Raw genomic sequence first — 14,857 nt, 5'->3', positions numbered from 1 at the left:
GTACAAGCAGTAGAGCACCTGTCTAGCAAGTGTAAGGTCTTGAGTTCAAACCCCAGTGACACCAAAACAAAACAAACCTGAAAAACTCACCATGCACTACTAATTGTGGTACATCTAACCACAGTTTATTTAACATATGAAGGTATTTATGATAAATAGTGAACAATTACTATGGGGTGGTATTCAATTGGAGATACATGTTTATGACAGAGACAATGACAAAAGTATGAACCATATCTAAAGACATGATTCAATAGTTAATAAATCAGTTGATTAGGTTTCTAGTTTCTATTTTTATTGTATTCAATAAAGGTAATTTTCCCCTTGATTTATAGGCCTTACTAATTGTAAAATCAGCTTTTGGCAAAGTAAAGTAAGTTTATAAAATATTTTCACAGTGATACAAAATAAGTGATCTTAAATCAGACTAATAATTTATCTTAATGTAGAAAAATACAAATTCACATTAAATATTCTTCCTAACAATTCAATTTTTGTTAAGGATAATAAACTTTTTGGCACTCTGAAGTCAGTTCCCACTATATTTGCACATGAAACATGTTATGAAGCTCTCATTTGACTTTTGGTCATAATAAAAGCACCAATACCTTTGTATTTATCTGGCTCAGAGCACAAGCTTTAACTTGAACTTTCACAAAGTTATCTTCTGTAACAGGAAAATTTTCCTAGAGTCAAACGATAACAAAATAATGTTACATATTCCTCAGAGAACACTTCTTTATGTTGTGAAAATTTTCATACATAATTGAACAAAGTTAAAACTGACATTAAATCTTAGGGCTACATTCATTTTAAAACTACAAATAAGCCCAGTAGTGGTGGCACATGCCTACAATCCTAGCTACTTGGGAGGTTAAAATCAGAATGATTGAGGTTGGAGGACAGCCTGAGCAAACAGTTCGTGAGACCCCATCTTCAAAAAATGACCAGAATAAAATGGACTGGTGGTGCAGCTCAAGCAGTAGAATGCCTGCTCTGCAAGTGTGAAACAGAGTTCAAACTTCAGCCCCATCAACAAAACAAAACAAAAACTACAAATTATTATGCAACAGTATATAATCAAAAAGAATAAAGGAAATTTTGTAGTATAATTTATAAAAAGCTTTAGGCTCCATATTTTGAAAAGTACTCAGGTATCAGCATAGGTGTAGGTGTAGATAATAAACTTAGGTGAATAAAGTCAAGCAATCAATACCGTACTCCATTTCACCCTAAATAATCTCAAAGCATTTGAGATTTATAATCTCACACTTACAAGACATATCCTTACACAAACACACATTAAACACATACAACATACTGTCTTTAATAATTTTTGGAATTTTCTTAATGCTATAAATGAAATTCTTTAGAATCATTTTTTCATCTCTTTCTTTCTTTTTTTGTTTTTTCCATAGTTAGGTTTGGATTTGGAGCCTAGCTCTTGCTAGGCAGGCACTCTACCACTTGATCCAAACCCCCAGCCCTTCATCTCTTTCTTAACATCCATCTACCTTGGATGTTTCAGCATATTCCATGGGATTTGGGGGTTAAAATACAAAGTTAATGGAATTTAATTACCTCTCATATTTCACAATTATATAAAGCTTCAAAGGTCAAAAGACATTCCAAATTCAGATACTCAATGTCATTAAACCAGTATTATTAAATAGAATATCACCTCCTCCAAGTACCTACACTCTTATGGCACCCCCTAATTAAAATACTCTCAACTCCTCATATGCATAAAGTTAGATCAAAGGCTAGCAACGAATGACTCTTGAATAGCACCCCCATGACCTATCAAATAAATTACCATGTTTTGTTTGCCATAAACAGAATATTTTTTAAAATTTCAGATTTGATATTTACATATATATACATACATATGTATATATAATATTGATAAATTTGCAACTTATACTTGTATGAATCTGGAGACGATTTTTACTGAGACCTTCTTTATGAAGTCAAGTTGCTTGATATTTAGATTGCTAATCTAAATAATTTTGGAATTAGAGAAAGATGAGAGAAAAATTGGATTATATTCATGACCTAGAAATCTTGTTATTACTGTGAATTGCTCATATGCACACAGCATTTACTTATCCCTAAATTTACAATGAAAGGATTCTGGCTTGCCACAAACCTCTCTAATAATTACCAATACATAAAAATTTTACTGTTTATGTTTAAGTAGTAAAAAACTAAAGATCACTCAAAATTTAATGTATGAGGCAACTTTGGTATGCTCAAAATTTGTGTGGAAGTCCTGAGTTCAATCCATAGTATGGGCAGAAAAAGAAAAAAAAGCAAGAAAATTACGTGTAAGACAGTTTTTCAACCTCCTCCATTTCATAATACAAGTCAAAGTATTTTCTGAAATATGACTACGATCTGTAAACTTGCTTTATTGTGGCATTCAGAATAAACTGGTTTATTTCTTTTTCTTTCTTTTCTTTCTGTTTTTAGCAGTGTTAGGGATCGAATCCTGGGCTTTGTGTATACTGGCAAGCACTCTAGCATGGAGCTACATCCCCAGCTGACTTCAGTTGACTTCTGGTGTGGTTCACATCACTACCCGAAGGAAATACAACTCTTTTGTAGCAGCTCTTTAAAAAATACAGTCATACTACAATATAAACCATTTTCATATAAAGATTAAAGGAAAGCAATTTGGTGGGTTTCAATTAAACTTTTGCTCATTTAGTTAGTTTTACCCAAAATAACTAGTAAACATATCATTTAAAAGTGGGTCCAGGGCTAGAGGTATGGCTCAGGTAGTAGAGTGCCTGCCTAGCAAGTGGGAAGCCAAGGGTGCAAGGTCTCCCCCAAACCCCCTCCCAAGTAGGTCCATTATATATGGAAATATATGTCTCACTTAACGATTAACCAATTTTCTTACCCTTTCTTGAAATACAAATGTTATTTCTTCATTTGTGGAACCCTGTTGAAAATATAAGCCTTTCATAGTAGTGACCTAAAACAAACAAAAATACATGTAAACAAAGTCTTCGAAACCAAATGAAAGCAAAACTTGAAAAAGAGTGCTGGCAAACAATAAAGTGACAACTGTAAATGTGGTCTTCAATCAAGCAAATTTAGATAATACTTCTTTCATAAAGTGATCAAATAAGGAATATGCAACATGTAGGTGGGGTAGTATACACCTGTAATCCCAGCAGTTGGGAGGCACAGGAAGGAGGACCTTTAGTTTAAGGCCAGCCTGGGCTACATAGCAAGGACTTGTCTCAAAGAGGGGTGGAAAGTACAACTAAAATGAAAAAGTGAACAGCCAAGACACTGGTTGAAATTGTGACCCTAATTCTTCTGTAGCAGTCTATAAGCTTTTTAATGGAAGCATTTATAAGGGCATTCTTGAACTTATTAAAGCATCTTTAAGGATCCCACAGCTGTTTAATTTCTATAGTAATCATATTGCAAGACTATTTTTAATAGAAGTATAAAATACATATAGAAAAGCACACAAACCCTAAGTATACACCTTGTTCAATTTTAAAAGTAAATATGCTTATGTCACAGCAGCAGACACATCACCACTGTAACTTCGGAAGCTCCCTTCTAGTGGCTACCTTCCCTCCCTCACCTCAGGACACCCAATATTCTGAGTTTTAAAACGCAGATTCATTTTGTCTTTTTTTGAACGTCACAGAAATGAGTACATGCTCTTCCTTTATGTCTGTTCATTTCTGTCATTATGCTTGTGAGTTTCACTCATGCTGTTGCTTGTGGTCATAGACCATTCATTCTCTTTGCTATGTATTATTTTAGTGTACGAATAAGTTACTATATATCCATTCCACTATAGATAAGGCATTTAAATAGTTTTCAGTTTGAGGCTCTTACAAGTTGCCCTGTTAATAACATTTTTGTATACATATTTGGTGAAAGTTATTTTTGCATTTATTTTATGGATAAGGAAACTGCATCTCCCTACCCCTAACTGGGGACTGAACTCAAGGAAACTGAATCTCAAAGAGTTTAAGAGTCACATCTGAGAGACTTATTGCACCAGCTGGGCCAGAACTGGTACACAAACCAGATGCTACAGATTAATTCTAAAGTCATTACTTCTAACCATTATAGTATTTAATGATTTCCTATTGAGCTGCTAACATGAGCGGTATCACTTAAAAGGAGAATAGTTTATCCTGTAGGACTAATAATTGTGCTTATTGATAGAATTGGCTCTATAATTTGCAGGTCCCAGTGCAAAATGAAAATGTAGAAAAATTTATTCCCAAATTATTAAAATTTCCAAGTCAGCAATAGTAGAATATCAAACCAAGCATGAAGACCAGTGCTACGGCATGGGTCTCATGACCATGAAACCAGTCTCCACTGCTGGGATCTTAGTGGATCCAACTGGATTCATATAAAAGGTTTTAGTGAGTGCAGCTGAGCAGTAGTTGCTGCTTTCTAGGATGAGATAATCAAATGTTGGAACAGAATGTGAACATTTAAGACATGTATAGAAATAATGTACGCAGCACGTATCAACAAAATATGTAAAACAGGGTGAGTTAGGTAGACTGCTTAAATTAACCCTGCCTCTTTGGTTACAGAAGGTCTTAATTTATGTCCATGTGTAGGAGATACAGTGTGTATCACCTAGAACTCTAACTACTTCTGCCTAACTTTCAAAGCTCTTTAAAATGGATTCTCACTCTTTCTAATTTACCTTGCTCTACCCATAACATTCCAGCACAGAACCTGTTTTTTTTTTTTTTTTTCCTTTTTCTTCTTCTTTTGGTGGTACAGGAGTTTGAACTCGGACCTCTCACTTGCTAGGCAGGTGTTGTACCACTTGAGCCACTCTGTCAGCCCTCAATACCAAACCTGTTTGATGCAGTCAGTTTGACTTCACACCATATGGTTATCACCTATGGACTTCCAGGCATGGCCTTTTCTCTGAGAATGTGCTACAGCAACTCTATAGATTCAGCTAAGTTAATAAAGCTCAAGTCCTACTGCCTCTACGAATCACCCTTGGTGACAGTTAATCTACCCCAGCTGTCCCATGCTTCTAGCTTTTATTCCATGCTAACAAACAATACCTTATTTTATTTACTAACTAGTGATATTCCCCAGCTACTGGATGCTTGGATGAATCAATATTTCTGCTATATATATATATTTTTTGGTTTGTTTGTTTTGAGGCAGGGTCTTGATATGTAGCCCAGACTGACTTCAAACTCTTGATCTTCCTGCCTCTGCCTTCTTTTTGGCAGTACTAGGGTTTGAACTCAGGGCCTCATGCTTACTAGTTAGGCACTCTACCACTTAAGCCATGCCTCCAATCCTCCCCCCCCCCCCCCCCCGCCTGTCTTTTGCATGTTGGGATTACAGGTGTGCACCACCATGTCCATCAATAACCCTTACTATTAAATAAATAAATCTCTCTTCCTACCTAGTCTGGAGCTACTAGGGTTGCTTTTTCCAAGAGTGGAGCAATTCTACATTTACACCTTGATTTCAATTTCCCATTGTGATTATGGAAATCATTGTTTTCTCTGCTCATTGAATCATGAAACATTTGGCATATGGCCCAGATCAGCAGTCACATGGGCCATATACAAGGTCCCAATTTCAAAGACGGGGAAGATAACTGTTTATTTGTACTCTCAGGATCCCCTAAAGCAACTATCATATACATAATAAAGCCAATATTTTCAGTCAGATCATGCTAAATAGTTCCTCCAAATTAGATGAATATTGGCCTGGCTGATGGAAAAAAGTAAGGAGTACTTGGTCCAACTAAGAACTGTGTGGGATCAAAATGAGTCTGAAAGTTACAAAGTAAAGAAAGGGAGGTGATTTAACAAAAGTGGTCAGAAGGAAAGTGAGGAGGTATCAATGACCTGTTTTGCAGCCCCTTAAAAGGAATTCTGAATTCCCAGAAGTAAGAAAATCATAGTATAGGTGATACTAAAGGCCCACACGGTTTCTTTCTTTCTCTTTTTTTGGTGAGGGGATGGTACTAGAGTTTAAGTAAGGGTCTTGTGCTTGTAAGGTAGGTGCTATACCACTTGGGCCACTCCGCCACATGGTTTTTTAGGCATGGGTCCAGATTAAATAGAATTACTAAATCAACTGTTTACTAAAAATAGAAGTTAAAATACATTATATTTATCATTTCATGTCATTTCTTTTTTTTTTTTTTTTTTTGGTGACACTGGGGTTTGAATTTAGGGCCTCAAGTTTGCTAGGTGGGCACTCTACCACTTGAGCCACTCCAACAGTCCTTATCATGTCATTTCTAAGAAAGTTATGTAACTTCAAAATTATATGTCCTACTATAAAATCTGCTAAATCAAAACAGTGCTATACAAAACTTTCTTTTTTTTCCCTGCATTGTTGGGGATTGAACCCAGGGCCTTACACACATTAGACATGTTCTTGTCTGCTGAGCTACATGTACAGCACGAACCTGTTTTTAATAACAAATCTGTTTAAAAATGCAGCCTGATGCGCCCCGAGGGAGGCATACAGGTTTTATATTTTTAAAGGTGTATCAGAAGTTTTAAATAAATGCACTGAGGATTATAATGGCTACATGTTACACTAAAACATGTAGAAACAAAAATTAAGAAGATATTACCTAAAATAATTTTTGGTAAAAGCAGAAATTAAATACATGATTATAAATACTTCACCTTTGTTGTAACAGAAACAAGAACTTTACTGGCTCTTCTGCTACACTCAATCCCCTAAGGAGCTCATCTATTAATAATTGTAAATTAAACCTCCTCAGAGCATTCCTTACTATCAGGCCAAAAGTGTCCTGAGTATCAGATCAACCTCAAATTCAACAGACATATAACTGAACTGACATGTCCCTCAAACAAGATTCTTCTGTAATCTCCAGTCATCAGGGATATCTTAGATTCAGTCAAAACCCCTTTCTCTGAACTACATTATCAGTCATACTCTTTTCCTTTATGATGTCCTTCCTGGTCTGCTCACTTTAAGGGGCATCATCTAAGTATGGGTGATATCAGAACACCTCAATGCCTCAGACCTTTTGCTTTATTTTTCTCTACCATCTAATTCATCTGTTACTCCATGGCCCACTTAATTCCTGAATTTCCAATTCTTCTTCTCAGATACTCAAAAACTTATACCATCCAACATAACCTTTGCAATACTATGACTACTTCAGGTTCAGATCTTATAGTGTTTATAACTCACCTTTTAAAAAATTTATTTATTTATGGTACTGAGGTTTGAACTCAGGGCTTCACACTTGCTATGCAGGAGCTCTACCACTTGAGCCACACCTTCAGCCCATTCATTTTCATTTTTAAGAAAAGCAAAGGTATACTGCCAAGTAGTTTGGTTACAGTAAAACAGATAAAGTCAACTTTGAAATGTGTCCCCCATACATTCAATATGCTCACCATGCAGGGTGGTCTGTATTCAATACCTTATTCCCCATCCTATCTCTGGGTCTGTGCACCCAGAATTATAACAGTAGATGGATTATTAAAGGGAAATCTTCAGTTATATTTGACCTTTTGGGAAGATGTGACTTAATATTTAACTTTAACAGTATTATTTATCCATGGGACTTTTCATACATATCCACAAATCAGAAAAAGAAATACATCTAACCATAGCTCCAAAAATCTGATTAAAAAACATGATCAGTGTAATCAAAGTAACTAGCTAAGATTTGGATCAAATACTGTATTTTGCAGGCTGTAGAGGAGGGTAGTGCTAACCCAATATACCAGGCCAGCTGTGTCTTAAGAGAGGCAGATGCATTGTCATAACAGCTAGAGACTACTTCTACATTGTGTAGGCAACACTCTCTAGAAATCTGCATACTCTAAGGACACTTTGAATGTGCCATGGATACCCAGGTGTTTTGTTGCGAACAGCTTCACCGCTCTTCTGAGCCTGTTATAAGCTATGAATGACAGCAGCTTGCACTTGGCTAAATTCTGGAAAGCAACTCTACCAAATAACCTGTTTTAAGAACTTTCTACTTTTATATTTTAGGTATTTAAAACTAAAAAAAAAAAAAGAAGGAAAATGAAGTTGTGTAGTTCCTACTCTAGGAGTTTAAATATGCTGGATACACAGTTACGTGGGCTTCATACAGGGGATTTCAGCATCAGATGAATGGAACAGGAGGATCAGATGACTGTTAAGGTCTCTTGTAATTATGACAATCCACCCCTCTTTCTCTGACTCTGTTTTTGTTTTTGGCAACAGAATCTTGCTATTTAGCCCAGCTGGGGCTTAAACTCTCAATCCTCCTGCCTTAGCCTCCCTAGTGCTAGGTTTATAGGCCTGTACCACCATTACCTGGCTGACAATTTAGATATGAATATTACCAACACATGTACAACTGACTTTATGTATAAAGTCACATACATTTGTGGCATAATCTATTTTGTGCAACCTAAGTACAAGAGATGGTTGGAGAAGCAGAAAAAGAAAATTATCTCCTTTTGATACAGACTTTAGACAGAAGAAAAATAAAGGCATTTGCTTGGAGATGTCAAATATTTGCTCATCTATTTCAACAGGTGGTTCCCAACATTTCCAACATGGGCCTATGAACAAGGAAGCTCCCAGCAACTTTGCCTGAATCTCAATAGTTTTTGAACACCTCCCCCTACTCTCCATGACAGTTTTACTTTATTTTGACTTACAGAATCCATTTCACTGAATAGTCTTGCATTTCTAGGCAGGTGTTTTACCGCTTGAGCCATTCCGCCAGCCCTAGTCTTGCATTTCTTACATGAAATACTCCTTACCAATACCAACAGGGAGATGGAAGATGGTGGGTTGGAAAGGTGGGAGATTATCCTAAAGACTGGAAATCTCTGCTCCAGTTACTATTCCAATATATTGCCATTTTTGTATATAGTATGATCCAGAATAACAAACTTCAATTTTCACTTACATTTCTAAATTAGCATATTTTCCTACATTTTGCTATTGGGGAAAAATGGAGCCAATGGTGTGATGAAGTCTTCCCTTACTGACTTCTCCATGTGACACTGAAACAATGCAGGTGGGGACTGGTGGAGAGTGACGCGAAATTGAGAGATCCCCCCAATCTCTTATCACACTTTCTCCTTCCTATCCATTAGAAAATCTCTGCCTACTAAGCATTATTGCAATCTATAAATATTTATTTCATTTCCTAGTTCACTATAGGGTACTGATGAAACCATTTCTTGGTTTAAATGAAATAAACGCATTGTTCCTCAGGGAGATTCTCAAATGAATGAAGACTCCTTATTGCTAGATAAGTACTGGTCCAGAGGTTTAAGGATCACCTTCAGGTTTTCACGTCTTCTTCAATCTAGAGTTTTAGTTTCAATTGAGCATCACCACCAATTATCAGGCACCTTGATCTTACATGGGAATTCTCTCTTCCAAATCTGAACACTTCATCCCCTGCTGCGAACTAAGCATCAATGAAGTGAAAAATAGTCATACGAGGCAATAGTGGTTGATGGATAGAATTTAGAAGTCTTAAGTGACCCTGAATTGAATCTACAGTGATCTGCAAGGGTTGCTACAAGAATTAAATATAGTAAGATGTGTAAAGCACTCATTACAAGACTTACTTTCAATAATGTTATTTTTACTATTATTTCTGTAAGTTTGGCAGAGAACCTCTAAAGTAGTTCTGACACCCACATAATAGAGAAGCTAAGGGTTGGTCACTTGCAACCACACTGTTAACCCGTTTGGATTTCTACAGTGGCCCATTCTATCACCTGGATCTGTATAGTAGCAGCCAACAGCCACAGGTGGCAACTAAGCCCTTGAACTGTGTGTAGTTAGAATTGAGATGTGCGCTAAGTGTAAAATGCACATGAGATTCAAAAGACTTAACATGAACAAAATATATATGCTAGCTCATTTTAAAATATTTGATTTTGCATTGATTTTGGATATACCGAGTTTTAAAAAACCATAAAATTAATCTCGTTTCTTTTCGATTTCTAAATGTATCTAAGCGGCTCCCATTGTATTTGTTTTCGTGTATTTGTTTTTGATGTACAACCTTGCTACTTATCGCACCTGGGAGCTCGTGAAAGACGCAGCTGTGAGGTCCAGACCTACAAAAATGAGTATCTCCACTTCAACAGGCTCAGGAGGTGATTCTTACGTAGGGCTCCAGGCTATCACGCCGTTCAGCTTAAAGAAGAGGGCAAATCTGGGTTCATGGCCACATAAATGCGGATACCCTTGCTTTAGGAAGGAAAAGTGAAGGGGGAGAAAGCTGTGGCAGAGGAGTAATGGAGAAAGAAAAAAGAAACTGAATTACAAGGGGGTAAAAAAGGTAAAGGGAAAAAAAATTCAACGTGGTAGAAAGGAACGTCCAAGACCTTTGTCTCCATAAATGTGGAGAGAGACGGAAACAGATAAAACGTACAATCAAAACCTATAAAGGGCCAGGAAATTGCTCGTCAAATTTGGTCTCACCCGCCCCTCAGCGGCCTCAGCTAAGCTAGGCCTGAGCCCGAGCGTGTCTGACGTTGGGAAGCAACGCGAACCACCATCTTTCCCAACCCAGACAGTTCCTTCGCGCATTTCTCCATTTTTCGGCCAAAGCCCGGTTTCCCAAGACGCACAATGAGCTTCCCCAGGCTCACCTGCTTCGGGACAGTCCCAACCGCCAGCGCCTTCGCCACCGCCACCTTCCAGACCTTCCGCAAGAGTCCACCCCCTCGGGCCCAAGTGGTGCTTCCATTGGCCTGTCTGCCCGTCACTCCTGTAGGTCGGGCTCAGGGAGGTTGTGGACAACGCCATAGCAACGGCGCTCAGAACTACAACTCCCGACATGCTCCGCTCTGTAGCGAAGCGAAGCACCGCCCAGAGACCGCCAATAAGTGGGCTAAGTTGGAGTCGTCTGGGTGGGTTCCGTTTTATGCAAATTTGAGTTAAAGGACACACCCTTCCTCGTTCCAACCATACTCTTGCCACCTTCCTCGGGCTGTGTCTCGTCTCGCCTTTCGTCCCCACATTATTCTCCTCTGTAAAACCTTCCGTAACTTAGTTGAATGCATCTTGGCTACTGTCTAGCACGGCAAAGAACAGAAGCACCGAATCGTAAAACAAAATCGCTATAAACCCTAGACCAGAAACCTCTGGTTAAGACTTCGTGGGAGGCGTGCTGATTGGTTTATCCGGCTGTCACCCATTCTCTTCGGCTCCCCCTCTTTCCGCTCCCGCGGCGGGCGGAGCCAAATGTGGGGGGGAGGGGGCGGAGAGGAGGCGTGGCCTCCCTCCAATTGCCAGTCAGTTGTCCCCGCCCACCTGTGGGCGGAGACGGAGGGGTGGATGGGGGCGGGAGAGGCTGCCGAGGGAGATGAGGAGATAGGCGGGAGCGAGGGAGCTAGGGAGCGAAGGAGGTAGAGAGGAGTGGAGGAGCGCGGGGAGGGAGCGCAGCTTGGTTGCTCCGTAGTACGGCGGCTCGCGAGGGAGCATCCCGAGCGGGCTCCGGGTCGGCGGGGAGGCAGGCGGGGATGGTGTGCGGGGCTGCGGATCCTGCGTCCCTCCCCGCGCGCGCGGCGTGTGAGGGGCACTGATTTGTGTCTGGGGCGGCAGCGCGCACCCGCCCGGAGATGAGGTGAGGAGCGGGCACCCGGCGGCGGCCTGGACCGCTGGAGGCGCGCGGAGGCGGGGGTCCGCGCGGGAGGTCGGCGCGATGGCCGCCCGGGGCTCCGGTCCCGCGGCCCGACGCGCGTGCCTCGGGCTGTCCTTCGCCCCCGTGCCGCGCGCCCGGGAGGCTCGGCAGCTGCTGCCTCTTCGCCTCGTCCTTCTCGTCCTCCCTGGGGGCGGTGGCAGGGGGCCCGGCGGACGGGCGCCGGGAGGCCGGGGCGCTGCGGCGGGGCCGTGGGGGTGGCGGCCTCGGGACGGGCTCGTGTTGAATGGGCTCCCTCCCGTCCTCCCGAGGGGACATCAGGGGCGGGCGGTCCTTCCCAGGCTGACCTCGCTGCCCTCGGCCGCCGGAGGGTGGCGGGCCGGCCCAGCCTCATCTCCTCGGCAGCCTCCCGGGGAGCCCGAGCTCCGCAGGGGGCGGCATCGTCTGTCCCCACCCCCCTCCCGGCCTCCGGTCCCCGGGCTCATCCTTTTCATTCTCTCTCGCGTGCCTGCACAATCTGTCAGTGAAGGGCAGTCAATGCCGTTCGGCCCTAAGTGGTGCGGCCGGGCTGCCTCCGATGGCATTGCACCGAAAGCGACTGGCTCCCCTTTGCAGTGTGAGCGCGTCCCCGGGGCTGCCGCCTCTCCTTCCCTTCTGGACGCACCGACTCGGGTTTCTGGTGTGGACCCAAGGCTCAATTGTGGTCTCCTCTTGGGTTGGATGAGGAAATGTAGTCCGGATTCCCAGAAAAAGGAAACCAACATGGAATAGGCTGTACCTTCCTTGGGTTCTGTTTGCCTTTGATTTGGAAGACAACTTCGTAGGTCACATTTCCTAAGAGCAATCTTTTGTTGTGATTCAGACTAAAGGTTTTGCTTTTGAAGAAATAGACTAGTGGCTTTCACGGTTGAGTTGGAGAGGATGGAGATTTTCGGTAGCATCTCAAATATGAAAGTTTTCTTTCTAACTTCAGAAAGCAGAACCAACCTGAAAATTTAAATGTATGCAGACTCTGGCCAGATGCGGTTCTTTTGTGCTTATATCTGTTTGGTATCTTTCTCCCTACTTCCGTGGTCAAAAACATAGAGATAATCAAAACAAATCCAATAAAAATATACACAATAAAAATAAATATGATACAAACAAGTGCACCTGGAAAAAATTTATTCTGTCAGCGGGGAGGCAGATTTACTAATTCCGTTGAACGGATGAAGAGAAAGGCTTAGAGCTAGCTCATGGATTATGTAGTGGACAGGATGTGAGGGCAGAACCGGGGCCGGGAGCCAACAGGGCAGCTGGTTCGCATGGTGTTACTCGAAACCCCCCAAATAGAAGGAATATATTTGTTGGGATGCCTTTGTTTTTAGATGACTTTAAGGTTCAGAGTGCAAAAGCTTAAACGCCCCTTCTAGCTAGCTCTGAGAATAAACTACTGGGATTGTTTAAAATTTTTTTTCTAGTTTGTTTTTTCAGGAGTTTGCTTACAACTAAAACATTTTTAAAAAATGGAAATTCTTTCTGCAGGTTTGTAAAGAACCCAGGAACTTTTAAGTGATCCTAATTAAGAAATGATGGGTATTGATTTAGTGATGGCATGAAAAATATTTAAGTAGCCCAGTAAGGAGCCTTTCTGATACTACTTTTTTTAAAAATTGGTATTTCTTTATCCAAGAATGTATCTGCTAAAATTGCTGACGATCATGGCACCTTCATGAAACTATTATTATTCTGCCTGAGTAAGAGAGGAAATGAACAAATTTTTAATGTACTTTGGAACCCTGTGGATTGTTCAGATACTAAGCATTGTGAAATAGGGCATAAAATGAGTGGTAGCAAGTTAGTTCCCTGAAATGTTTGTCCCTCTTAGCATTTTTTTTTTTTTTAGTTGACTAGCAATTTCCTTTTTTCTTTTTGCTTATCTCTAGTGTTGATAGAACTCTGGGTATACTTTTTTTTTTTTATCAATTCCCCAAATGCCTAGATTGAGAGACACACCCTCAAAGCTCTTAGAAGAGATTAGGGGGAAGTGCTGGTTGAATTTCTCTACCCTCTGTTTTTGGGGGATTGGGAGAAGGAGGTGGGGTGCTGGGAATTGAACCCAGGTCCAGGGGAGTGCAAAGCACACGTTCTACCACTGAGCTACCTATCCCTCCACACTCTTCTCTCCTTTTTTTTTTTTTTTTTTTTTTGTTTTTGGTGCTGGTGGTTCAAACCGGATTTTGTGCATGGGAGGCAAGCATTCTACCACTGGGCTGTGTCCCCAATCTCATCTTTTTAATTTGCTAAACTTGTGAATTACAGAGAATTAGTTACAATGACGGTTGGGTTTGTATCACTCAGTTCAAATTCTGCTACCACAGAGCTGTTCTCTTTTGAATGTCTCCCTCCTGAATGGTTCCACTTACTGGACTTCAAGTCTCTTACATCAGCATTAAATGAAGTTCTTACTGAAATACAGATTTCTGTCACCTCACCTCAGAATCAGATGCTGGGAGATGGGGCCTGGGAGTCAATATTTTCAACACGTTTTCCATGAAGTTTTCCTGAGCAGTAAAGTTGAAAAAAATGACATGGTGCTTCTTTCTCACTGAGCCTTTCCCTAAGACCATCTCCTGAACTGGATAGCACATTTTTTGAGTGGCAGAAGTTTTATGCCTTAGGCTACAATTAAAAACTACTGGTGACCAACAGCTATGGTAATTGTACCTATAATAAATGTTTCAGAAGGGCAGAAACTTTGGCTTACCTTGGTATATCTAGAGACTAAAACAGTGCCTGGAGGAACTCAATTAAATATTTGTTGAGTGAGTGAGTGAGCTACATTGCAGTGTGACCAGTTTTTTAAGTCTGCTTGCCAAATTGATTGCATCATGTAATAATCACTAATTTTATGAATTAGGAGTAACAAACACTATACCTCAGTCATTTCTGTAAGCTTGGTTAGTGTTGAGAATCTTTTCCCGAGCATGGTATGTTCAAGGCAATCAGCTGGAAGAAGACTCCTTGCAAAATGGTAGCTAAGCTGTGTGAGGGTGGCTCATGCCTGTAATCCTAACTAGTCGGGAGGCTGAGATCAGGAGGATCGAGGTTCAAGGCCAACCTAGGCAAATACTTCATGAGACACTCCCCCACCCCCATCTCCAAAATAACCAGAGCAAAATGGACTGGAGGTGTGGCTCAAACGGTAGAGAACCATGAAGACCTGAGTTCAAAAAAGAA

At 40.8% G+C, this 14,857-nt stretch overlaps 2 protein-coding genes across 10 annotated transcripts in view; one reads left to right on the top strand and one right to left on the bottom strand.

Moving 5' to 3' along the window:
* Cryzl1 (crystallin zeta like 1) overlaps positions 1–10,796 on the bottom strand; it is a 37,183-nt gene extending 26,387 nt beyond the window's left edge. For 3 of the 5 annotated variants that reach the window (XM_074072758.1, XM_074072759.1, XM_074072757.1), the window contains exons 1-3: positions 10,647–10,794; positions 2,906–2,980; positions 609–686 (exon numbers count right to left, since the gene is read on the bottom strand). In XM_074072758.1, coding sequence (XP_073928859.1) covers positions 609–686; positions 2,906–2,971 — 144 coding nt within the window. In that variant the 5' untranslated portion in view covers positions 2,972–2,980; positions 10,647–10,794. Of the gene's footprint in view, positions 1–608; positions 687–2,905; positions 2,981–10,071; positions 10,274–10,646 lie in introns of all 5 variants that reach the window. The other 2 variants (XM_074072756.1, XM_020162967.2) reach the window with 2 other exon arrangements.
* Positions 10,797–11,395: 599 nt separating this feature from the next.
* Itsn1 (intersectin 1) overlaps positions 11,396–14,857 on the top strand; it is a 205,055-nt gene continuing 201,593 nt past the window's right edge. Inside the window, exon 1 of one of the 5 annotated variants that reach the window (XM_074072743.1) lies at positions 11,396–11,623. The gene's annotated coding sequence lies outside the window, so the exon portion shown is untranslated. The remainder of the gene's footprint in view (positions 11,624–14,857) is intronic. The other 4 variants (XM_074072746.1, XM_074072752.1, XR_012447870.1 and 1 more) reach the window with 4 other exon arrangements.

The sequence above is a fragment of the Castor canadensis genome, chromosome 5 (genome assembly GCF_047511655.1).
Source record: "Castor canadensis chromosome 5, mCasCan1.hap1v2, whole genome shotgun sequence".
Lineage (NCBI taxonomy): Eukaryota > Metazoa > Chordata > Mammalia > Rodentia > Castoridae > Castor > Castor canadensis.
Note: the sequence above shows the minus strand (reverse complement) of the source record. Positions and strands in the feature narration are given on the sequence as shown.